The sequence below is a fragment of the Syngnathus floridae genome, chromosome 20 (assembly GCF_059516105.1).
Source record: "Syngnathus floridae isolate MCC-2025c chromosome 20, RoL_Sflo_1.0, whole genome shotgun sequence".
NCBI classification, from domain to species: Eukaryota; Metazoa; Chordata; class Actinopteri; order Syngnathiformes; family Syngnathidae; genus Syngnathus; species Syngnathus floridae.
Genome location: NC_142432.1, coordinates 291,244 through 316,520, shown reverse-complemented (window position 1 = coordinate 316,520; position 25,277 = coordinate 291,244). Strand labels below are relative to the sequence as shown.

The following is a 25,277-nucleotide window of genomic DNA, read 5'->3' as shown; positions in this document are numbered from 1 at the left end:
AGCATGTCCTAGGCGTTACCCGCAGCCGAGCCGCAGCCAAGCCGCAGCCGAGCCGCAGCCCAGCCACAGCCCAGCCGCAGCCCAGCCGCAGCCGAGCCGCAGCCGAGCCGCAGCCGAGCCGCAGCCGAGCCGCAGCCGAGCCGCAGCCGAGCCGCAGCCGAGCCGCAGCCGAGCCGCAGCCAAGGCAGTCTCTGCATCATCCAGGCGCATCCAAGGCACATCTAAGGGAGTCCCGGCTTCGTCCAGGGGCATCCAAGGTGCATCCTTAACAGTCCCGTAGTCGTCCAGCCTCATCCAAGGGAGTCCTGGGGTCGTCCGGGCGCATCCAAGCCACATCCAAGACGATGTCGGCGTCGTTCAGGCACATTCAAGGCGGTCCTGGTGTCTCACAGGCGCATCAAACGCGCATCAAAGGCAGTCCCAGCATCGTCTACACGCATCCAAGGTGGTCCCAAATGTCGTCCAGGCGCCACAAAGGCGGTCCCAGGATAATCCAGGCGCATACAAGGCGGTCCAGGCGTTGTCCAGGCACATCCAAGGCGTTCCAGAGGTCACTAGACGCATCCAAGGCAATCCCAGCATCGTCCAGGCACATCCAAGACTGTCCCAGCGCCGATCAGGCGCATCCAAAGTGCATCCGAGGTGGTCCCGGTGTCGTCTAGGCGCAACAAAGGCAGTCCCGGCGTCGTCCAGGAGCATCCAAGGCAGTCTTGCCATAATCCAGGCGCATCCATGACGCATCCGAGGCACATCCTAGGCGGTCCTGGCGTCGTCCAGGCGCAACCAAGGCACATCCAAAGAAGTCCCGGCGTCGTCCAGGGGCATCCAAGGTGCATCCTTGACAGGCACATCAAAAGCACATCCAAGACGGTCCCAGCAACGTCCAGACACATCCAAGGCGGTCCTGGTGTCGTACAGGCGCATCAGAGGCGCATCAGAGGCGCATCCGAGGCGCATCCAAGCAGCATCCAAGGCAGTCCCGGCGTTGTCCAGGCGAATACAAGACGCATTCAAGGCAGTCCCGGCGTTTTTCAGGTGAATCCTAGGCGGTCCTGGCGTCGTATAGGCGCAACCAAGGCACATCCAAAGAAGTCCCGGCGTCGTCCAGGGGCATCCAAGGTGCATCCTTGACAGGCACATCAAAAGCACATCCAAGACGGTCCCAGCAACGTCCAGACACATCCAAGGCGGTCCTGGTGTCGTACAGGCGCATCAGAGGCGCATCAGAGGTGCATCCGAGGCGCATCCAAGCAGCATCCAAGGCAGTCCCGGTGTTGTCCAGGCGCATACAAGACGCATTCAAGGCAGTCCCGGCGTTTTTCAGGTGAATCCTAGGCGGTCCTGGCGTCGTTTAGGCGCAACCAAGGCACATCCAAAGAAGTCCCGGCGTCGTCCAGGCACATCCAAGGCGGTCCCGGTGTCTTCCAGATTTATCCGAAGCATGTCCAAGGCGTTACCCGCAGCCGAGCCGCAGCCAAGCCGCAGCCGAGCCGCAGCCCAGCCGCAGCCCAGCCGCAGCCCAGCCGCAGCCGAGCCGCAGCCGAGCCGCAGCCGAGCCGCAGCCGAGCCGCAGCCGAGCCGCAGCCGAGCCGCAGCCGAGCCGCAGCCAAGGCAGTCCCTGCATCATCCAGGCGCATCCAAGGCACATCTAAGGGAGTCCCGGCTTATTCCAGGGGCATCCAAGGTGCATCCTTAACAGTCCCGTAGTCGTCCAGCCTCATCCAAGGGAGTCCTGGGGTCGTCCGGGCGCATCCAAGCCACATCCAAGACGATGTCGGCGTCGTTCAGGCACATTCAAGGCGGTCCTGGTGTCGCGCAGGCGCATCAAACGCGCATCAAAGGCAGTCCCAGCATCGTCTACACGCATCCAAGGTGGTCCCAATGTCGTCCAGGCGCCACAAAGACGGTCCCAGGATCATCCAGGCGCATACAAGGCGGTCCAGGCGTTGTCCAGGCACATCCAAGGCGTTCCAGAGGTCACTAGACGCATCCAAGGCAATCCCAGCATCGTCCAGGCACATCCAAGACGGTCCCAGTGTCGTCCAGGCGCATCCAAGGGGGTCTCAGAATTATCTAGGCGCCTTGGCATCGTCCAGGCGCACCAAAGGCGGTCCCGGCGACGTCCAGGCGCAAGCAAGGCGGTCCAGGTGTCGTCCAAACGCAACCAAGGCGGTCCCGGCGTCGTCCATACGCATCCAAGGTGATCTCGCTTTAGTCCAGGCGCATCCATGACGCATCCAAGGCGGTCCCAGTGTCATCCAGGCGCATCCAAGGCGGTCCAAGCATCATCCAGGCGCATCCAAGGTGATCCCGGCTCCATCCAGGCGCATACAAGGCGCATCCCAGGCGGTTCCTGCATCGTCCAGGCGCATGCAAGATGGTCCGTTCCTCTTCCAGGCATGTCCAAGGTGCATTCAAGGCGGTCCAAGCGTCGTCCAGGTACATCCCAGGCAGTTCTGACGTCGTCCAGGCACACCTAAGGCTGTACCGGAGTCATCCAGGAGCATCAGACGCGCTCCTGGTTTTGTCCAGGCCCACACAAGGCTGCCCCGGCGTCGTCCAGGCGCATACAAGGCGGTCCCGGTTTCGTCCAGGCGCAACCAAGGCCGTCCCAGCGTCGTCCAGGCGCATGCAAGGCAGTCCTGGCTTCGTCCAGCTCCATCCAAGACAGTCTCGGCTTCGTCCAGCTGCATCCAAGGCAGTCTTGGCATGGTCCAGGTGCATCCAAAGTGATCCCGGCATCGTCTAGGCGGGTACAAGGTGGTCCCAGCGTCTTCCAGGCACATCCAGGGCAGTCCTGGCATCGTCTGGGCACATCCAAGGTTGTCCTGGCGTCGATTAGGTGCATCCAAGGTGCATCCGAGGCACATTTCAAGCCACATTTCAAGTCGTCTAGGGGCATCCTAGGTGGTCCTGGTGTCGTCCAAGGGTATCCAAGGCGCATCCAAGGTGGTCTTGGTGTTTTACAGGCGCATCCAATGTGGTCCAAGCATTGTCGAGGCGCATCTAAGGTGATCCCGGCGTCATCCAGAAGCATCCAAAGTGATCCCGCCGTCGTCCAGGCGCATCCAAGCTGAGCTTGGCGTCAACCAGGCGCATTCAAATCTGTCCCGGCGTCATCCAGGCGCATCCAAGGCTTTCCCGGCGTCGTCCAGGCACATCCAAGGCAGTCCCAGCGGCGTCCAGGCGCATTCAAGGCGGTCTCCGCGTTGTCCTGGTGCATCCAAAGCATATCCAAGGCGGTCCCGGCCTCGCCCAGGCGCATTCAAGGCGCATCCAAGGCAGTCCTGGCATTGTCCAGGCGCATCCAAGGCAATCCTGGCGTCGTCCAGGCGCATACAAGCCGGACTCGGTGTCGTCCAAGCGCATCCAGTGCGATCCCAGCTCCATCCAGGTGCATCCAAGGGGGTCCCGGCGTCGTCCAGGCGCATACAAGGTGGTTCTCCGGCGTTGTCCAGGCGTGACCAAGGCGATCCCAGTGTCCAAGCACATCCGAGGCGCATTCAAGGCAATTTCAAGGCTCATCCAAGGCAGTTCTGACGCATTCGAAGCAGTCCTGGCTTCATCCAGGAAATTCCAAGGCAGCGTACCAAATTGCTCAGTGCAACAACAACAAAAAAAACACCATTGCATAAGACCTACCTGCAGTCGTGGATATGGTCTCCGTCATGCTGCCTCATTTACATTAAAAAAGAAATCATTTTATTTACTTTTGCATTGCATAAGACCTACCTGCAGTCGTGGATATGGTCTCCGTCATGCTGCCTCATTTACATTAAAAAAGAAATCATTTTATTTACTTTTGTTTTGTAGGATATGATGTTTTAAATATTGTGCCCCTTACTTTGAATTTAATATTAATTATTGCTGTTATTTCATTTAATATTATGTTTGCTCATTATTTTATTGTATTTTCTTCAGCATTCAGCAGTTGGTCAAGAATGTTTAGAGTTTAAAAATTCATAATTTATTTTTTAATTTCAGGCAAAGTGATGCACATTCAATCTGTTTTGTTAGACACAAAAACAATGTTATAATAAAGTTATTCTTTACTGTAAGTTGATCTTTCCTTTTTATTTAATTTTGTTTGCTTTAATCATTGAAGAATCATTAAAGTTTAATGTTAATAAGGGTACAAGCGTGGGGGGCTCAAAATGTTTTTTTCTCCCTGGGGGGCATCAGGGAATTGATTGAGCAGCACTGAACTAAGCACAGGCGCAGGGCAGGGGTGGGCAGGGTAGGCCAGGGCAGGGCAATGTTATGTTTATATTATGTTTGCTCATTATTTTATTGTATTTTCTTCAGCATTCAGCAGTTGGTCAAGAATGTTTAGAGTTTAAAAATTCATAATTTATTTTTTAATTTCAGGCAAAGTGATGCACATTCAATCTGTTTTGTTAGACACAAAAACAATGTTATAATAAAGTTATTCTTTACTGTAAGTTGATCTTTCCTTTATATTTAATTTTGTTTGCTTTAATCATTGAAGAATCATTAAAGTTTAATGTTAATAAGGGTACAAGCGTGGGGGGCTCAAAATGTTTTTTTGTCCCTGGGGGCATCAGGGAATTGATTGAGCAGCACTGAACTAAGCGCAGGCGCAGGGCATGGCAGGGCAGGGCAGGGCAGGGCAGGGGTGGGGTGGGCAGGGTAGGGCAGGGTAGGGCAAGGGTGGGCAGTTTCAACCAGATGCGGGCACATGACATAGCCGCACACAAAAGACTTATGCTAGTTGCGTTAATCTGTCGATGGTGTTTTCCACCATTGATGCGTTGGCATCAAGCTAACCAACCTTAGCATTCATCACATTTTCTTCACATACTGTGTCAAATCTGTATTGGGTGGTTCGCAGCCACCAAAATATTTGAGCCACTAAGCTTCAATCAGTTTTTGGTATACATAATATATTGTATGCTGTGAGTATTGTTATATTTTCTGCCTACAAGTGTTGCTGCCAAGTTTGTGTTCAAATATCAGTGATATATTGGAGTTATAATGACTGTAACATTAATCTAGAATTGTTAGCATGGTTGTGTTAGTCTGTCGATGGTGTTTTCCATAATGCGTTAGCATCAAGCTAACCAAGCTTAGCATTCATCACATTTTCTTCACACACTGTGTCAAATCTGTATTGGGTGGTTCGCAATCACCAAAATATTTGAGCCGCTAAGCTTCAATCACTTTTTAGTATACATAATATATGCCTCTGAGTTTAGTTATATTTTCTGCCTACAAGTGTTGCTGTAAAGTTTGTGTTCAAATATCAGTTATATTGGAGTTATATGACTGCAACATTAATCTAGAATTGTTAGCATTGTATGTTAGCATTAAGCTCAGACAAAACTAAAACATCCGGCCGGGAGTTGCTAAAATACTTGTCGTACAGTGTGACTTTTGTAAATGAGAAATAATGACTTACTTGTTGCTGTTCTTCTCAAGTATTCAGATCATAATGGCTGACGTAATTTTTGGAACTCCAAATGAACATATGGAATTTACAGTAGACCATTGAAAGGCAGGCAAATGCAACTCGTGCAGCCCCCTAAAAAAAATGACAAAAGGAAAATAGTTCATTTAATTTATTTTTTACGTTATAAAAACCTACAGTCATAGCATAATTGAAAAGAATGTAAAGAATTAAATAAAAACAGCTTGCACATAATGATTTCATGCTTGTAACAGACTTGAGCCTATATATGGTCTGCAGAAACGAGCTCTAAGAGTAATATGTTGTGTACATCCGAAACGTTCATCTCAGCCTCTTTTTACTCAGCTAAGTATCCTCACTGTTTTTCAAGTCAATCATCTTCAAATTGGTCTCTTGCTTCATGGCTCATTGGGGAGAACCCTTCCCCTATTTTTTCATAACTTATTTAGACAGAATTCTTAGGTCCATAATTACCCCACATGCAGCTCAAATGACCTCAGACCACCAATAGCCCGTACAGCCCAAACTCAATTTAACATACTAGGCTACAGAGGGTCAAAGATTTACAATTCGCTTCCACTATTTTTATGGGACTTTTCTCACCAATTTAAGAAGGCTCTGAAATCACTTATCTTAGAGACTAAATACTTTCCATATGGTATGCTAAATGAACCTGGCTGGATCCATTCATTATTCTCTTTAGTTATAGTTTTGGTGTGCTTTTTCCCTATTGTTGTATGCCTTATCCCTGTTATTAATGTTTCTTTTTTCATCTGTATGACATGTATTAGGATGCATATTTCTCTATCCATTGAAATTTTACCTTAAGTGTATTCATATTTCTGGAGAATGCTACTTTGCAAGCCCCTGGAGGGTTTTTTAGACATTCTTTTTCACATGTATTTAATCTATGTACATTTTAAATGTTTTTGTATGTGAAAATAAACAAACAAAAATAATTAAAAAATTAAGCAAAAGTATACAACATGTGAAATTAGATTAACATTACTTCTCTAAAACGCTTAAACTCGGCCACAATATGTCAATAATAATAATCCAGCTGGTTATCAACACTTTTGTAGAAAAGCTGATACTACCTGCAGCCGTGGATATATGGTCTCCGTCATGCTGCCTTATTTTCATTAAAAAAAACAGCACAAATTGTTTTATTTATTTTTGTTTTGTAGGTTAAAATGTTTTATATATTGTGCTCCAGAGTTAATGGTGCTAATTACTTTGAATTGAATATTATTTATTGCTGTTATTTAATATTATGTATGTTAATTATTATTTTATTGTATTTTTTTAGCATAAAAATCGCAGTTGGTCAAGAATGTTTAGCATTTAAATAATCATAATTTATCTTAATTTCAGGCAAAGTGATGCACATTGAATCTGTTCTGTTACAAACTAAAAAACAATGTTATTCTTTATTGTAAGTTGATCTTTCTTTTTTATTTATTTTTTGTTTTCTTTAATCATTAAAGAAACATTAAAGTTTAATGTTAATAAGGGTACAAGCTTGGGGGTGGCGTAAAATGTTTTCTTCTCCCTGGGGGGGGCATCTCAGAAAATGATTGAGACACACTGATCTCAACGCAGGCGCAGGGCAGGGCAGGGGTGGGCAGTTTCAACCAGATGCAGGCACATGACATAGCCGCAAACAAAAGACTGATGCTGGTTGTGTTAGTCTGTCGATGGTGCTTTCAATAATGCGTTAGCATCAAGCTAACCAAGCTTAGCATTCATCACATTTTCTTCACATACTGTGTCAAATCTGTATTGGGTGGTTCGCAGTCACCAGCATATTTGAGCCACTAAACATCAGTCAATTTTTAGTATACATAATATATGCGCGTGAGTATTGTTATATTTTCTGCCTATAAGTGTTGCTGCAAAGTTTGTGATCAAATATTGGTGTTATATTGGAGTTATAAAGACTGCAACATTGATCTATAATTGTTAGCATTGTATGTTAACATTAAGCTCAGACAAAACTAAAACATCTGGGAGATGCTAAAATACTTGTCGTAAAGTGTGACTTTTGTAAATGAGTGATAATGACTTACTTGTTTGCTGTTCTCAAGTATTCAGATCATAATGGCTGACGTAATTTTGGAACTCCAAATGAACACACATGGAGCATCCACTACACCATTGAAATGCAGGCAAATGCAACTCGCGCAGGCCCCTAAAAAAAACAATACAAAACAAAAATAGTTTATTTTGTTTGTTTTTTACTTCATAAAAACCTACAGTAATAGCATAATTGAAAAGAATGTAAAGAATTACAGAAAGGGTTGTACATAATGATTTCATGCTTCAGTATAATACAAAGAGTTGAGCCACTAAACTTCAATCAGTTATTAGTATACATAATATACAGGACTGTCACGGGAAATTAGAATATTGTGATAAAGTTCTTTATTTTCTGCAATGCAATTAAAGAAACAAAAAAATTATATTTGGGCCAATACAGTAATATGAAATTAGATTAACATTACTTCTCTAAAACGCTTAAACCCTCAAACTCGGCCACAATATGGCAATATTAATATTCCAGCAGGTTATCAACACTGTTGGGCAGTCAAAGACACTAGAATACTGTATGAACATCAATTGAAAACGAAGCAACACGGCACATAATATTTTCAAATAGACGAGATAAACACATTTTTCACGAGACATACTTTTAGCTTTGCCCATATTTAAGGGCAACCCTATAAATCGTTCTATTACACACCATTTCCATACATTTGTAGAGCAGTTTAGAGGGAAAAAAATGTGAAGTATGGTAGGCCAAGCTACAAGCTAAAACTCCGTCGTGTTGCCCCGAATGCTGTGTTCGCGCCGACGCGCGAACGAGAACAATTGCTACAATACTACCAATATTAGTACAATAGTTTATCGTATCATTTAATAAAGTTGTTTATTATTCAACTCTCCATATTATTACAATTGTTGGTAGTAGTTAATATCGTTCTTACCTCATGCGTTTCAACGCAATTTAAAAAGGAGACAGCCGCCAATTGATTACACACACCTGCGCAGTTCACAGTTAAACTCGGCCACAATATGGCAATATTAATATTCTAGAATATTCCAGCTGGTTATTAACACTTTTGGGCAGTCAAAGACACCAAAAATACTTTATTAACATCAACCAATTGAAAACGAAGCAACACGGCACATCATATTTTCAAATAAACGAGATAAACACATTTTTAACGAGACTTACCTTTAGGTTTGCCCATTTTCAGGGGCAAGTCTATAAACCATTCTAACAGTACACACCATTTCCATACATTTGTAGGGCAGTTTAGAGGGGGAAAAAATCGTAAAGGATGGTAGGCCAAGCTACAAGCTAAAACTCCGTCGTGTTGCTCCGAATGCTGTTAGCGCTAAGCTGCGCGCGAACGAGAACAATTACTACAACACTACCAATATTAGTACGACAATAGTTCATCGAATAATTTAATAAAGTTGTTTATTTAACTCTCCATATTATTACGATTGTTGGTAGTAGTTAATTTATAATACATCGTTCTTACCTCATGTTTTTCACCGCAATTTAGAATGGAGACAGCCGGCATGTGATTACGCCCGCGCTAATGTTGGCCGGTGAGTGAACGATTCGGAAGGAATTATTATTATTAATTATTATCATATATAATAATTTTGGGGTAGTTGTATTGTTTAATGTGTATGGGTTATTTCCACTGGATATTATTAAAAAAAAAAAAAAAGCCTTATCATTTTGTGTGTTTGTGTGTGGGGGGGATTCGTTGAACGATTCGTTTGAACGAATCTTATGAGTGAACTGATTTTAAAGATCCGTTCACCTAAAAGAACTGGAATGCACATTACTAACCTGCGCATTACGATAGGCCCAACCTAGTATTCAGTTAATTACTGATTTAAATGAACCATATGAATAAAACGAACACGATGAAATTAAATAAAGTCGTCAAATAAAATACTAGATGGAAAAAAGGCCAAAATAACTTTCTTCATCACGAATACGATGCGAATTGAAGAAATGAACCACCGCTTCCTTCATGCTTGTTGGGCTTCCGTAGGTGTGCTCTGTGCAAGTGGCTCGTTTGCTTTGTGAATTGAGCATTTAGACCATTTAAAAATATAAATCCAAGTTTTTATTTATATATATATATATATATATATATATATATATATATATATATATATATATATATATATATATATATATATATATATATCAGAAATCTTGAATGCAGCATTTTGCCTCAAAACAATGGTGTTTCAAGTGCAATTGTATACTATTCAGGTAATTATAGTGTTGCAAAACTAGTAGAGTAGTGAAGGAATGAGGTCGAAATACAAAAAGTCCTGCCTAGCTACAAAAACAGATATGCTCAAACCTCATTGAATAAAGTACATAAGCAGACAAGCATATACACATGTTAAATAAATAAAAGAAACATTTTAAGCATATAATTATACCTACACACCAAATCAATAAAGAAGACATAACTAGACATTTTTGATAAGTGGTAATGAGAAAGGTTTTTCTAACTTTATGATCTAATATATATTTCTGAGCACTTTGAAATGACAAATGCCTTTTGATATATTGCCTAAATAGCTTAATGACCCTTAAGGAACTGTGTAATGCATGCCTGATGATTTTCTAAATCACGGACACTGCCAAAGTCGTTTAAAAATGTTCAGTACTTGATTGTATCTTATGTTTTGACGAATGCTAGACGCCAGTTTTCGATTACTACTGAACGTTCTGGACAGAGGGAAATATTTTGCCTAACAAAGAAAAGATATGGTTGAAAGCATGATGACGTAAGCAAGTACATGGAGATCAAAAGAACCAACTTTGCATAGTCAGGGAACAGTAATAGATTAATGATGTCACAGCCAAAAGCTCACATAATTTCGTACAAAATGACAAAACTGAAAGAATTAGGTGAGACAGTCTATGTGCAAGAATGGAGGAGAATGTTTACAGGAAGGTCACTTGGAGATAAAACCAGCAGGTGCCAGAGGGAGACAGCCCAGCCAAAGATGATCGTCAAGGCCGAAAGACGGAAAGGAAAACAACAGCTCCCACACATCGAATCGCCCATAATCAGCACCCAACCCCACGGAACCAGCTCTCACCGAACCAGCACCCACTCCCATGGAATTAGACACTTTACCAGCTCAGTGGCCGGAGAGGAGAGTGTCCGCCCTGAGATTGGGAGGTAGGGGGTTCAATCCCCCGGCCGGGTCATACCAGTGACCATTATCAAAATGGTACCCATTTCTTCCCTGCTTGGCACTCAGTGTAAGGGGTTGAAATGGGGCTCCGCTGCTGCTCAGATGTGTGTGTGACGATGATCATTGGGACTTTTTGACTTTAAATGAATGAAAATGCCAAGGCTTCAATCTGCCTAGTGGCAGTTGATGAGTAGGCAGAAAACACATTCAGGGTTATCCCATTTTTATCTTCTAATAATCTAAGATTCGTTTATCGTTATATTTATCATTTATCATGTAAATTTATATTAGCAGGCTAATTATATACACACACTCAGACACAGGAGAATTTAATATGTACTACAAAGCAGTATTAATGATATTTCCCAGAGTTGCTGAAATAAACTTTACTTTATGACTTAAACTTATCTATTGTGCAAATTTGATTGTATGACGTTTTGCCACCAAGGCTTTCAGAAAAAAAATATTGTAACATGTTAAAACGATCTTGTTCTTTTTTTGTGTGTATTTGAATACATACTCTGAACTGTCCCCTTCGCCCACAAGTGTGACGTAAGACTTGGGGAACCAGCCCTGTTCTCCCTTCAGGTTTCCCAGCCACCAGCTGTCCTAGCACCTGAATCACATCATCCTTTTCAAAGTTCAGATGGTTGTCCGTCTTTGCGGTCCAGGAGCACAGGGCCTGGGCGAGCAGGTTCCCTACCACCTGCTGATAAAAGAAAAACGGTGTATCCATATAGGTACGTTTAGAAAAGCTTTCTTGACGTGGTGTGGTTTGAAATGGTAACAGTTCCCCCAGGCAAGCTATGTCAGCCATGTCAATTGTGTGTGATATCATCCTATAATAAATCCAACAAAGCTAACTTACCTGTCCTGGTGTGTCAGAGTGAGTAGAGTTTGGAGAGTGTGTTGGGGTGAAGGCAGATTTAGTCCCAGCTACTTTTGCCGCTTCAAGAGCATTAGAAAGCTGCGACTGAATGGGCAACTTCGGAGGTGGCGCGGGGGCTGCCAAGTCCGACTGGCCCACCCTCTCTACGTAGCTCTTTGGGAACCAACCCATCAGACCTTGTCTGTGCCCATACAACCAACCCTCCTCTGGCTCCACAGTCTCATCCACCTAACAGAAGAGGACGGAGAGTTGGAAAGTGAGGAGAGAATATATTAAGTGCAAAGATAATCGATTTGATTTCGGAGGGCAGCCCTTGTGAGGTGATTGCAATCATACCTCGATGATTTCATCCATTCGCGCCGTGAACGGGTAAAGTGACCTGAACGGCGTAAGAGTCACCGACTTGCTGGATTGCATGGTCCGTGGTTGCCGGCCTATGGTGGCACATGAGCAATTTGAACCAAACAAGAAGCTCCTCATTCATCATCTGATCATCTCACGTCGTATTGACTTACCTTTCCTTTCCTCCAGTCCTCGAAGCAGAGAGTTGAGCTTCTCTTGAATGTCAATCTTGCCTCCTCCACTGGACTGATGCTCCTTTCTCTTCTTCTTGCACCTTCCTCTTTCTATCCTCCTCTGCTCTTTTTCGTTCCTCCTCACGCCTCCTCCGATCGTCTTCCTGTTGGTGCTGAAGCTTCCGTTTCTCTTCCTCCCTCTTTCGCCTCTCCTCTTCCTGCTGCTCTTTTCTCCTTCGCTCCTCCTCCTCCAACCTCCTCCTCTCCTCAGAGTCTCGGACGGCTGCCTGGGCTGCCCTCTGTCTCCGCCTTTCCTCCTCCACCCGCTCCATCTCCTTTCTGTGTTCTTCTTCAAGCCGTCTCCTCTCCTCTGCCTCCTGCTCTTGCTTCCTTAGGCGTTCTTCCTCCAGCCTCCTTCTCTCCTCCTCCCGCTTCAGTCGCTCCTCCTCTTCTTTCCTTTTCCTTTCCTCCATCCTTTTATCCTCCTCCAGCTTCTTCCTCTCAGCCTCCAACTGCCTCCTCTCTTCCTCCAGTTTTCTCCTCTCTTCCTCCTGTCGCTGTCTCTCTATTTGCCTCCGGCGTTCCTCCTCCTCCCTTTTCTTCCTCTCCTCTTCTTCTCTGCGCTTGCGCTCCTCCTCCTGCTTTGCCCTGAGCTCTCGTTCGGCCTCCAACTTTGCTGCCTGGATGAGAGCCTGCCTTTCTTTCTCCTCCTCCTCCCTTTGTTTGGCCTCACGTTCCTCCTGAAGTCTTCTTTGGCGCTCCTCTTCATCCCTCCTCAACTTCTCCTTCCACTGACGCTCCTTTTCTAGCTTGATAAGCCTGCAAAACAGATGAAAACACGAACGTGAAAATCGTAAAGCAGGTTCGATGGCGTTTCACTTGTGAAAACGTGTAAAAGACCTTTGAGCTTCCTCCTCCCGCCGCCGCCTCTCTTCTTCTAGTTTCCTCCTCTCCTCGTGCTCCTGCTTCTTTCGAATCAGCTCTTGCTTTTTGTCCTCTTTGATGCTTCGTAGATTCTCGAGTGCTGCCTGCTGCATTTGCTGGCTCGCTTTTAGTTCCTGATGTAGATGAAAAACAGGGGGTGACTGGACTAACAAGTAAGGGGCTGAGCAAAAGGAGTAAAAGTAAAAATACATGTTAGACGAGTGAGGGGGGTGGGGTCAAAACATAAAAAAATGGGGATCGCCAATGACACCAGCCGATAAAAGATATTCAAAGTTGAGAACAACAAGAAGAATGAAAACCTTCAGCAGGTAGAAGAGATTACGCAGGCAGGCCAGCGGTGAGACGACTGCCTCAAGCAAAGCGTCGTTAGCACCCACATGCTGCAAAGTTACAAGGAAGATGTGCAACAAGAGGACAGGAGGAAGATGCAGAAGAAACAAACAGTTATATACAGTATATATATATGTATATATACCGTGTATATAAATATATATATATATATATATATATATATATATATATACATACTGTATATAAAGACAAGCCCCGCCCCCTACCCTACTGTCTTTTTGTCTTACTGCCCTACTAGTCTTTTTGTAGTACAGGGTGCGGGGGCCAGGGGCGGGGCCATTTCGATGGGGGCGGGGCCATTTCGATGGGGGCGGGGCCAGCTGCATCGCCCCGCCCACTTGCAGGCGGGGCCACACTGGGCGTTTACACATAAATAACACCTGGAGAACAAAGGACACACAGCTTAGATCAAGCACGACAGTGGTAGGTTAGAAAAAGACACAAAATGTTACCGTCTCGCTCCAATGCTGCCCTACACCTAGGGGAGAACAAAGAACGCAAGTACCACAGCGGTGGTAGGTTAGGGTTAGATGAAGTGCAACAGTGGCAGGTTAGAAAAAGGCAAAATGGTACAAGTCAAATTGCAAAATTGGACATTCGGGATCGGCTCGCTCCAACGCCGCCCTACACCGATGGGGGAGAACAAAGAATGCAGCAAGTACAACAGTGGCAGGTTAGAAAAAGACAAAATCATATGGCAAAATTGAACATTCGGATCCACATCAAAGTTTCGTTTTGTCTCCGTCCACGTAACCACGTCCTCCCCCAAGTGAGCCGTCAATGGCAACAAAGCACAAGACAACGCTGGATCCAGACAAGCCACAACCACTGCACACCTCTTAAGCAAGACCAACCATCAGAGCCCCAAACACTGGCCACACCTGCAACCTTTCCGTCGTGCACCCATAACCAAAGGCAACCACACTGCCCCCTCCTGGGCACATGATCCGCAAACGTCGACTTTTGCAGCGTGCTGCTTGATTCTTGACTTGATATAGCATTGCTCTTTTGGATAGGGCATTGCTCTTTTGGATAGGCCGTTGCTCCTTTGGATAGGCCGTTGCTCCTTTGGATAGGCCGTTGCTCCTTTGGATAGGCCGTTGCTCCTTTGGATAGGCCGTTGCTCTATTGGATAGGCCGTTGCTCCTTTGGATAGGCCGTTGCTCCTTTGGATAGGCCATTGCTCCTTTGGATAGGCCGTTGCTCCTTTGGATAGGCCATTGCTCCTTTGGATAGGCCATTGCTCCTTTGGATAGGCCATTGCTCCTTTGGATAGGCCATTGCTCCTTTGGATAGGCCATTGCTCCTTTGGATAGGCCATTGCTCCTTGGGATAGGCCATTGCTCCTTGGGATAGGCCATTGCTCCTTGGGATAGGCCATTGCTCCTTTGGATAGGCCATTACGCCTTTGGATAGGCCATTGCGCCTTTGGATAGGCCATTGCGCCTTTTCATGTGGAATTACTTATCCCATTCGGCTCCTCTTGCAGCCTACAAAAACACAGACAGACATTAATTGTGTGCTGGCACGCTAAAACTCGACAACCATTGTGTGTTGGGAAGCCGAAACTTGACAAAAACAGGTTTTCACCTGATTTAGGACTACTCTTCCTCCTTAGTGTCCTCAACATCACTGAAAGGGCTCCTTCAAGAGCCTCCTGCTTGCTTTTTATACAAGGATACTGGCTGGGCGGCCTTTTTTAGTGCTACAAAAGACAAGCAAATTATTGCAACAAAAATAGACAGAGTAGAGTGCCAATGGCATGATTTTTTTACCAACAATTATACATACTAGGAGTTTTACATTTGAGAAAAGAATATTATATTGCAGTAAGTTATGATAATTGATCTAAATTAGTTAATGTTTGAATTTTATACATTCTAAGTAGAGTTTTATATTTGAAAAAATATATAATCATTACATTGTGGTAAATTACAAGAATTATTAAAGATTATAATTCATATTTTAATTTCATCATCTACAACTCACCTCACATTGGACAGATGGATGATCCAGGTTGGTGGCGTCCAAAACGGGAAAAAATAACCCGCGCAAATGTTTGTTGCGTGACGGAACGAGAGCGGGCGGGCGCCATCTTTGAATGGATTTGCTCTGATTTGGACATGACTTAAATTCGTTACATTTATCAGTTTGCATAACACGGAAATGGCACACGCATGATATAAAATAATAAAAAAGTGTTCAGTTAACTAGAGTCAAACTAACATTTCCTATAGTCAGACAAACACGAGCTTATCGCCGGCGTCATTTACGAACTTTTAACAAACGAATGAAAAAATGCTGGCCAGCATTATTAAAAAGAAAAAAAAAAAAAAAAAAACACCCGCGAAAGACATTTGAAATACCGTAGCGGCAAAACGACCAAAACGCGCAACGACGCGACGCAAAGTCGATTGTGCCGTGCACTCCCTAGAGAGCGAAAATCCTGGAAGAAATAAAAAATGGCATCGTAAGAAAGTGCAAACATTTGCTCGCGGGCTAAATGGCCTCCGGCCTACAATTTACCTCCAGGCCCACCGTCGCGTGAGTCACGAGAGTACGACAATCCTGCGACAAACAAAATAAAGAAAGAAATAAAAGAGCTTGTGAGAAAAGGCAACAAAGCGTGCCAATCGTGCAACAAACACGGACGGCGTCCGTCGTGAAAAACGGCAGGAGACGACAAACATTTGCTAGCATGCTCGCTTACCTGAGAAACCGTCCGCCGCGCCGCACCGCGCCGCCACGCGCTCGGTGGCACCTCCATATGATAACTCCCCTTGAGCGAGCACACCTGCCTTCAATTGACCTAAAGACCTGACGTCACATCCGTCGATTCAAATCTTCTTCTCCTGATCGTCCAACGGCGCTCGGCACACTGACGCCACACTGGTGGTCGGCTGTCATGGTGACTACTGTGGAAAGGGTTGCTTAGGGAAATATCATGGTCAAAGGTCACAGGTGTCAAGCTCTAGTCCTCGGGGCCGCATTCCAACATGTTTTCCAAGATTCCTTCGTTAAGCGCACCCTAAAAAAAATGGCTCATACACATGGAGTCTCAAAAACGTATTAGTCAGTCATTTTTGTGCATTTATTGCTTCATAAAAGTTCATAAAAATAACAACAGATATTTTATAACGCATCCATATGTTCGTGGGGGGGGGGGGGTCAAATATATGGAGAGAGGTTTGTCTTCTTCACTTTTTTTTAGTCTGAGGATTTGTGCTGCAAAATCTGGAAAATTCCGATCCGTATTGGACATTACGTCAAGTTCAAAGTAATGACCATTTTAGAAAAATGGACCAAAGCCTCCGAATGTGGGGAAGAAGACTCGGCGTGGTGGCGCTCTTCTTCGTCTCGACTCCCTTAGCCAAAGTTTCTTCCTCTTGGGGTCCGCGTGACCTGGGAGGAGCCAGACAAGCCGTCGTCATTTGGCTTTTTCAAATTTGACACAATACATGTAATGTTAACGAGGATAAACAATCTTGTTTGAATGTCTTGGGCCAAAATTGGGAGCGCCCCAAAACACGCACGCGGCCGGCACACGTTTGTCACCTCTGCTAAGGCCGTAGTCTCCTTCGCCGTCGTCCTCGTCGTCATCGCCAGCCGGGTTCTGGGCGAAGCTCCTCAGATAGCGCTGGTGGTGTGAGCAGGCGACGGGAAGATGGTGTCTGCGGCGGCGATGCTCGTCGTCGTCTGTTGGGACATCTGTTTTGGAACAACAAAATATATACCTTCGGTGATGATTGATGGACGGACGGACGGATGATCTTGATGCCCACAACATGGCCGACACCTGACCACAACCCGAAATACATAGCAAAGTCTATTCGTATGAAACATGGCTGAGTTGATTGTGATTAGTCATGTAAATGAAATGGAATTTGCTTCTTGCTCCCTGCAGGTCATTTCCATTTCTTTTGAATTATGGGCAGCACCGGGGAAACGAACGACGGCACCAGATTCCAGGCCAATCTCGCCCATTGTGTCGTGTAATTAAGTAGGCGCAAAGGAAGCGAGGGGTGGGGGTTCAGATGCTCTCCGAGCTCACTTTGATTTTGTTTGTTTGATTTGCAATTTTAGGGAGGAGTTTTTTCTTCTCAAGTTCTCTCACTATGCTTGGGTCTACCGGATCAATATATTCTTGATCACAGTGTGGTTACCCGGGTAACGAGATGGCTTTCGACAGCAATCCATCATGGTAATTAACGCAGGCAAGGCAAATAAAAAGGAGATCAAATTGTGTTTGAAATCAACCACTATTGTGGAATTCCAAATTATGATTTAGAAAACCAGTTTTTGCAGGGCTGGCTGCAGCGTCGCTTAGCAACAGCAATGGGCATGCGTGACTCCAAACTAAAGCGCTGCTGAGTATGTGAGGAATGTGACACAACACACCTGAGCTGAGCTGAGCTGAGCCAGGCCAGGCCAGGCCAGGCCAGGCCAGGCCAGGCCAGGCCAGGCCAGGCCAGGCCAGGCTAGGCTGACCTACACGCCACGCCACGCCTCGCCTCGCCTCGCTCATCTTCACCTTCTGTGCCTGACTGTGAGTGACCTTGAAAGCACACGCATGCACACATTCTCCACACACACAATGCAGGACAATCGCGCTCGTTTTCGTGGGAGGGTAAAAGCGAGCAATTATCTCTTGAATGACTTGAAATTGAAATACTTGGCGGGGAGAAAAAAGGGTGCTTTTTACTAAGGTAATAGTTTGCTTTGCCGAGCAAATAGAGCACACTTGAATAAACCCAGCTTTAGCTATAAATGGCCACTAGGCGTCAGTGTGCCTCTACAAGAGCCATTTCTGCTCCTCTAATCAACAGCTCTTCCAAAGTTTATTTCAGTTCGTAGACAGGAAAATATAGGAATGCAAACGTATGATTGATTTTTGTTGTATTCCACCGTTTTTTTACTTCGTTCAAAATGTTACTGAAAATACTGCCTGCATTGAGTTGTACTCATTTACTTTGACTGACTATGTAGTCTTACTATTTCAGTGGTACGGGCGAGCACTTTTTACTTGAACAATGGAGTATTGAGGTGGACAACTACTCAACTGACAAGTGATTCATTCGCAAATTGATTTACAACTAGATTGTTGGACAGCTGTCTGCCGTGTACCTAATAAAGTGGCTGCTGGGTGGGATAGAAAGCGCAGGCAGTCAAAGTTGTGGCCAAGCGGTGAAGGTGAGTCACCTCGAGTGAGATAACCAAATGAGTTATATTGCACACACCCACACACCCACACACCCACACACCCACTCACCCACTCACCCACTCACTCACTCACTCACTCACTCACTATGATGAGCATTAGAACCAAACAATGAGTGTCGTTTTGGCAAATAGGTTTCAAGCAATGTGTCAGACAAAACCAAAGAGTGAGAAGTAAGAAAACACACACACACAGTGCAACTCGCGACAACGCAAACATAAAATGAAGTTTTATTGAACATTCTGGTGCTGGTGTTAATCAACGGAGTTCCAGGTACTAGCGGAATTTCAACATGCGCTGTGTTTATCATGAAAAACCAAATGTAACGTTAGTCACATGTTCATTCATCACACGCTACATGATGTCGGCTAACGGGTTAGCAAGGTGCCGTTAGAAGACTTAAGACAGCGCTGAGGAACCATTTGTGGGGAGGCTTGGCTTTTGGGTTCCCCCCCCCCCCGTAGATGTAAGTACCCCACCCACCACAGGTTGCCCAACCTTGACTTAATGTGTTGAAGCTCTCGACATGCCAACAATGTCATCGGGCCGTACGGGATCGAAATATACGTCACAGAATATGGAAATACGGCTGCAATAAATACACGGCTGAGTGGCACGGCTTTTTTTGCGGCTGCTAAAGCAAACTTTACTTGTTATCCAGTCTTAGTCTGTCTTGCTCCTCACCGTTAACCGTTAGCGACTTGAGCTGGCCGTCCTCCTCCACCTCCACGCGCTCCTGTCCGTTCTCCACCGTCCTGTACACCAGCACGCCGTTTGGGCTCGCGGCGCACCAAGTGATGCAAAAAAACCAAGAGGGAATACGTACCGCTTGGTGGTGATTTTTTTGCCGTTGATGAACTTTGTCGAAGTGGACACGGATTTAAAGTTGCCCATTCCTCCTCCGCCGCCACCGCCAAACGACGACGAGAAGGAGGCAAAGCCGCCGTTGGCGCTGCCCATGTCGCCGAATGCGTTAAAACCTTGGCACGGGGGGGGGGGGTGGACATTAAAACATTCAAAGGGCTTCTGCCATTGGGATATACGCACCTGAGTTAAATGACAAGCCCCTGAAATCAAAGAGACCGCCACCGCCGCCGCCGCCGCCGCCTCTTGTTCGGGAACGGGGAGCCCCCAAGTGGCAATTGTGCCCGATAAAGTCGTCAAAAGGGTCGTTGTCTGAAAACCAAACAAAAGTCACGTGACAAACTCTTTGGTGTTCTTTTCAAATTTGATATACAGTTGTGTTCATATTTGGAGATGTGGAATTCAGCTAGTTTTCAACGAAACAAGGCACACAAATTGAAGCCGAAAGACACGCGGTCGACCTCTCAAAACTAAAAAGACCTGCGGACAGCTGTATTAACTGTGTGCTCCCTTTGGAGGGCGCCAGACACGTCCCACTTTCAACTGTGTGCTCCCTTTGGAGGGCGCCAGAGAGGTCCCACTTTCAACTGCTCCAAAATGTATGCAGATGAGTTGATTGTAGGAGTCATTTCTTCTCTACACATCCAACATGTGTTCTTCTTAACACGTCAAACATGATTTTTTTGGCTTAGGTTTTTTTTCCCTCCCCATGCACTCGACTCCGGGTGGCTATTTTGGACAGCATTCCAGCCGGATGATGTCGACGCTCGCATTCAGCTCCATATTTAGAGCTGGGCTCTGCTCTGCCGTCCAGCGCACATGCGAAGGAGGCGGCCCCTCCCTCATGCGGCAGACTCGCTACCTCCCTCCACGCAGCTTGTGACATCATCAGCCGGATGATTTGAAGCCAAGGCAAATGAAATGGCGCTCCATCCAGAGGAGATACTTTGGCAGCATCCTCACAACAGGTCCCAGAGTTGAGTTGGGAAGGCTGCCAAAGCCATCAAGTCCCATCCACGGATCAAATGGATGCTGCTGCTGCTGCTGCTGCTGCTGCTGCTGCTGCTGCTGCTGCTGCTGCTGCTTCCATTATTTTCAGCCAATTTAATAGGGTGGAATTTTTGGGGAATTTTAAAACATAATTCTGCGATTGCTCTCGGATTAGTCTACGGCTTCAGTTTATGGCTTCTGTTTGTTTCCAAAAAAATGTTTGGCCACTTACCGAAAAAATCCGCAAAGGGATCTCGGCCAAAGAATTCCCGGAAGACATCCTCAGGCTTTCGGAATGTGAAGCCGTGGCCAAAGTGATTGTTATGGCCTCCTGCGCGACAGAAAAAAAAAAAAAAAAAAAAAAAAGAAATCAACCAATTTGAGCCATTTCTTTGATGTTCTTGCATAATAGTATGTCTGTACTCAAACAATGTCATTGTGTGTCAATTTAATGTCAAACGTGTCTGAATGTAGTAGGTGAACACAATCATTTGCTTGAAGGACAGCGAGGCGGTGTTCAGCTCCTTACCGCCTCCGCTGCCACCGCCGCCGCCGCCTCCTCCCGCCGCAGGCAGCCCTTGTTTGCCATATTTGTCATAAATATTCCTCTTGTTTTCTACGAGCAAACAGACGCAAAGGTTGGAGCAAACAATGCGTTAGGCACGTTCGCTTGGACGTCTTTCTCACCGTCCGAGAGCACCTCGTAAGCTTCGGCCAGCTCTTTGAACCTTTTCTCAGCCTCCTCCTTGTTGTCGGGGTTCTTGTCCGGATGCCACTTGAGCGCCTGTTTTCTGTAGCTGCGCCAAAAAAAAAGACCAAATTCAAGGTGCCAGAAGGACTCAAAATGGCAGACTTGCTCTTTGTTTTTTGACACTGCTCGCCAGCAGATTTCATTTCATAAAGTGACTTTGTGGACCTTTAAGGAGCTTTGGCAGACGTTTAGCGGAAAAAAGTCAGTCAACTTCCGCCGTCTAACGGACAGGAAAGCATTTCCTCTCCGGAGAGCTGTCATTACAGACGGAGCGGGATGGAGCACACTTACGCTTTCTTGATGTCCGCTTGCGTCGCATCTTTGCGGACTCCGAGCGTCTGGTAGTACTCCACCATGGCTCGCAAGCAGAGGCTCGCCACCAGAGGCTCGCCACCAGAGGCTCACCAGCAGAGGCTCGCCAGCAGAGGCTCACAAGCAGAGGCTCACAAGCAGAGGCTCCTGCGCAGGCGGGCGGGCGGGCGGGCTGAGACCAGAGGGCGAGCCGTGTTCAAGCAGGAACACAACGGGCATTCACTCACTCTTCTTCCAATGCGACGACCGAGAGCTAAAGCTCACCCTCAGGCTGTCAAAGAAGAAATCGTGTTGGGCGAGCGAGCACACCCAAGAATTTAGCGTGTTGTGCTTACAACAAGTTGCAACAGGTCTCATATACACGCGCACGCACGCGCACGCACGCACACACACACACAGTGAGTGGAGACAATTACAACATAGTTTGGATTGACTGAAAATGTCATGTTCATTTGCCATGGTTTTTCTCAATAGGTCTTAGTTTGTTACTTAAAAACAGATCAGGGAGTGACTCCTTTCTTTGGCGTTTCTTTGCTTGAATTTAGTTAGTCAAACGACACAATCCTATCAAAAAGGGAGTCAATTGTATTGTTTGACTCACTGCTTTTTGTGAAACAAACATAATGGTCCACCCCTGCTTTTTGTTGCTCTTCCACAGCCCAGGATTGAGCTATTTCAAACATACAAACACTTTGATTTAAAAAAGAAACTTTGGCCCGGTGGGCGCTTTAACATCTGACTGTAAATGTCTGCTGCAGTATGCTGTCGTCGCAAGCTTCTTCTCATGGACTAGAGGGAGCAGCCTGTTGCCAGTTTTCCGTCAGCAGGCAAGAGCCAAAAATAAAAAAGCTCTGTACGTTGCTTTAAAGCCTTATTTTCATTCAAATGATTATTTGGGGGGTCCCAGCATTGTACAGGGCAGAAAAGACAGGAGCGTAAAATAAACAAGACATGTGTTGAGCAAACATGTCATGCGATACGCAAGCGTCGCTGACCTTACGGAAATAGCGCAACATCATCTTCCTCCACGGCCGGCCGTTAAGACACGCCCGCGGTTGTCATAGTGAAAGAAAACACAAGGTAGGACTGTTTACACTCGAAACGCTGTTTTGCTGGCTATTTATAGCAGTGGCCTTTGCGCTTGTGTTTGTGTTATGAGCATGGGGGGGGGGGGCGCTTTGGCACCGCCAGTGGAAGGTGGGCCGGGCCATATATTTGCCAGATTTTGTCAAAATCTAACAAGAACTAAGTGTGTGTGGGGGGGGAGTATTCAAGATAAAAATGATAGTCACATCTTAATAAGTGAATTTCAAATTCCCCACCAGTACGTAATCACAGAACAGAATGGCGTTCCACTTAGGACATGGAATTCTACACACAGTTGCACATATGGAGCAAGCTTTCCACTTTGCTCAGTGTGCACCAAAAACGATGGGGGTCCATCAATGGGGTGATGCTCCAAGTAACATCACGCACGTCAAGTCATTTGCTGCAGCATGAAACGGGTGGTTGCGTGGCCACATAGACATACGCTACACAATAAACAAACATGCCCAGCAGAATAAAAGCAGAATGGCCTCATTCGGAAGGTCACGTGACCGTCCGGCGAGTTGCTTCAAAGGTCTGGACACACAATGGCTGCTGCTGGTGGTGAACTACGCCTTATTTGTAAGCAGTGATCTTATCAAGCCTTGTACTCTGTTGACTCATAACATTGCAGTCAATATTAGGAAGCAACAGCCTTTTTTTTTTTCTTATGTTCAAAGAAAAAGGATGAGCCCTTTGTGCCCTCATTATACACACTAGATCTGTTTTTATTGTAAAACAATTGACTATTTCATGGAAATATTTTATTTTTAATAAATGTGCAACTTTTAACTTTTGGTTGTGTTCTAGGAGTACAATTGAAAAAAATACTTGAAAATACCTGACCAAAATAACCTACTGCTATATCATTATGAAATATTGAAAACTAAAAACATTTTTGGGTGAACTTAAACATTTTCTTTAATGCCGTTCTAAACTTTTTATTTAAAACAAAAACAAACAAGATTTATTCTCATCGAATTACGACTTTATTAAAATGAAAATTACAAATTGTTTTCCAAATTTGTTTTTTTTTCCCCTAACACCACCCATTTTGCATGATATGACGCTAACGAGAAATTTCTGGACGATTACGTCACAAAAAAACCCCATCCATATGTCACACTAAGTGGGTGGCTGGCTGGCGAAAAAAAGCGCTGGAATTCAATAACATTCAAATTTACATCTAAAAAGTCTTCAGAAAGCCGATCGACCCCTTTAGTTGTGTATTAATTCACTATTGACGATTATTCGTGGAAAACGTAACGGATGCAAACGTCACGAGAAATTGTGACGTTATGAGTGTTGTTGAAGTCGAGTAGCTCCGCTCCGCTTGAATATGAAACGTTTTTTCTTGAAATAATGACTGTGCTACAACATTTTAATAAATGAACAACTGTTTGGCTCTATCAAACTTCGCTCGTTCATTTTTGCAGCGTTTCGAGTTCTCTCCACGTGCATATATCTTCCCTGCATGCGAAAAATGTACCAACAATAATGTCTTACGTTGATTACAAAAATGTTTTTTTTTTTATGTATAAAATGCGGCATTGATTGGCCATAAAAGTAGCAGCAGTTTAACATCCACTCACCTGGTTGGTTGGTTGGTTGGTTGGTTGGTTGGTTGGTTGGTTGGTTGGTGGGAGCTGTCTCGACCCGACGAAACTCCTGTGGCCGCTTTCTTTTGACGGACTGACGGACGGACGGCAATCAGCAGTAGATAACGCCGCTCAGCTGCTGGTACTGGTGGTGCTGGTGCTGCCGCTGGTGGTGGTGCTGGTACTGGTGCTGGCTGCCTGCCTGGTGCGACCTACAGGAAATGTGCTGCTGCGGTTGCGTTCACCAACCGTCGGAGAATAGCCGGAAACGCACAGCGAAGGTGGCTTCTCTCTGTCGTAGACAGTCAATAGCTAGGGAAAGGAATCAATTTAAAAATGAACAAGTCTGAGTTTCTATTTTATTCACACACGATGTCACCACCTTGAAGTACATCTGACAAGACCATTTATTACGAGGGGTACGCGAAGGTAGCACGCCTTTCAGCGTCGACTGAGCTTTTTGATGGTCAGCGATGACGCATGACGTGAAGACGCAGTTAGATTGCATTTAACATCCAAACGTACCAACAAGAAAAAAGAAAAAAAAGCAACATCTAAGGTACAACACGGCATGAGTTCCATGTTCCTGCATCTCCAGGGGGTCGAAAGTGCACCTGCGCCACCTGTGGAGCATTGAAGGAAATACTCGCCCGAGGGCACAAAACAAAAGAAGCACGGCCACTAGAGGGTAGCACAACCCAAGAAAAGAACTCCTCTATTGGGATTCTCAGGCCTTGTGATTTTTTGGGCTGTTTGCTTTTGGGAAAGATGAAGAACTTTCCTGGTGTAAAAAGAAAAACCGATGAAAAAACGTCGTACTTTTCCCTCCTTTTTTTAGGCTACTTTGATAAGATCCTGATAGGAAGGATGAAGCGCTGTGGATTTAGAAAAAGATTTGGGTGGAGTTTTGCTTGAACCCAGAGACTAAAAGCTTTCATTTGCCGTTCAAATGCTTCCCTCGGCTAAAGTGTATTCGATGCCTGCCGCTGATGATTCACAGCATCCCGCATTAACGCTGTCAGTTCTAATCCATCACCGAGTAATACATCTCGGGATAATTGAGATGAATCCCTCATTTCA

At 45.5% G+C, this 25,277-nt stretch overlaps 2 protein-coding genes across 4 annotated transcripts in view; both read right to left on the bottom strand.

The window, feature by feature from the left end:
* LOC148380584 (uncharacterized) overlaps positions 1-16,160 on the bottom strand; it is a 72,499-nt gene extending 56,339 nt beyond the window's left edge. Inside the window, exons 1-10 of the mRNA XM_088363754.1 lie at positions 16,089-16,160; positions 15,905-15,946; positions 13,327-13,407; positions 12,983-13,140; positions 12,083-12,901; positions 11,904-12,001; positions 11,547-11,795; positions 11,199-11,387; positions 7,498-7,619; positions 5,420-5,542 (exon numbers count right to left, since the gene is read on the bottom strand). Coding sequence (XP_088219880.1) covers positions 12,133-12,901; positions 12,983-13,140; positions 13,327-13,407; positions 15,905-15,946; positions 16,089-16,145 — 1,107 coding nt within the window. The 5' untranslated portion in view covers positions 16,146-16,160 and the 3' untranslated portion in view covers positions 5,420-5,542; positions 7,498-7,619; positions 11,199-11,387; ... (1 more) ...; positions 11,904-12,001; positions 12,083-12,132. The remainder of the gene's footprint in view (positions 1-5,419; positions 5,543-7,497; positions 7,620-11,198; positions 11,388-11,546; positions 11,796-11,903; positions 12,002-12,082; positions 12,902-12,982; positions 13,141-13,326; positions 13,408-15,904; positions 15,947-16,088) is intronic.
* A 287-nt stretch (positions 16,161-16,447) lies between these two features.
* On the bottom strand, positions 16,448-24,658 carry dnajb6b (DnaJ heat shock protein family (Hsp40) member B6b). Of its 3 annotated transcripts, none has more exons than XM_088363498.1 (10): positions 24,192-24,646; positions 21,493-21,784; positions 21,138-21,247; positions 20,980-21,066; positions 20,683-20,781; positions 19,644-19,772; positions 19,423-19,576; positions 19,281-19,351; positions 16,934-17,086; positions 16,448-16,780 (listed from the first exon to the last, which is right to left on the bottom strand). In XM_088363498.1, the coding sequence occupies exons 2-10, from the start codon at positions 21,555-21,557 to the stop codon at positions 16,668-16,670; spliced, it is 981 nt and encodes a 326-aa protein (XP_088219624.1). In that variant the 5' UTR covers positions 21,558-21,784; positions 24,192-24,646; the 3' UTR covers positions 16,448-16,667. The 3 variants fall into 3 exon arrangements, with proteins under 3 accessions (XP_088219624.1, XP_088219621.1, XP_088219623.1); XM_088363497.1 differs by lacking the exons at positions 16,448-16,780; positions 16,934-17,086 and adding exons at positions 17,124-17,815; positions 17,861-17,959 and having other exon boundaries at positions 24,192-24,655; XM_088363495.1 differs by lacking the exons at positions 16,448-16,780; positions 16,934-17,086 and adding an exon at positions 17,123-17,959 and having other exon boundaries at positions 24,192-24,658.
* Between the last annotated feature and the right edge of the window lie 619 nt (positions 24,659-25,277).

Coding starts and splice junctions, on each gene's coding strand:
- dnajb6b (XM_088363495.1), bottom strand. CDS start 21,557: ATGGTGGAGTACTACCAGACGCTCGGAGTCCGCAAAGATGCGACGCAA. Junction 20,782..20,979: donor CGGCGGTGGCAGCGGAGGCG/GTAAGGAGCTGA, acceptor TCTGTCGCGCAG/GAGGCCATAACAATCACTTT. Junction 19,352..19,422: donor AAAAAAATCACCACCAAGCG/GTACGTATTCCC, acceptor GCTGGTGTACAG/GACGGTGGAGAACGGACAGG.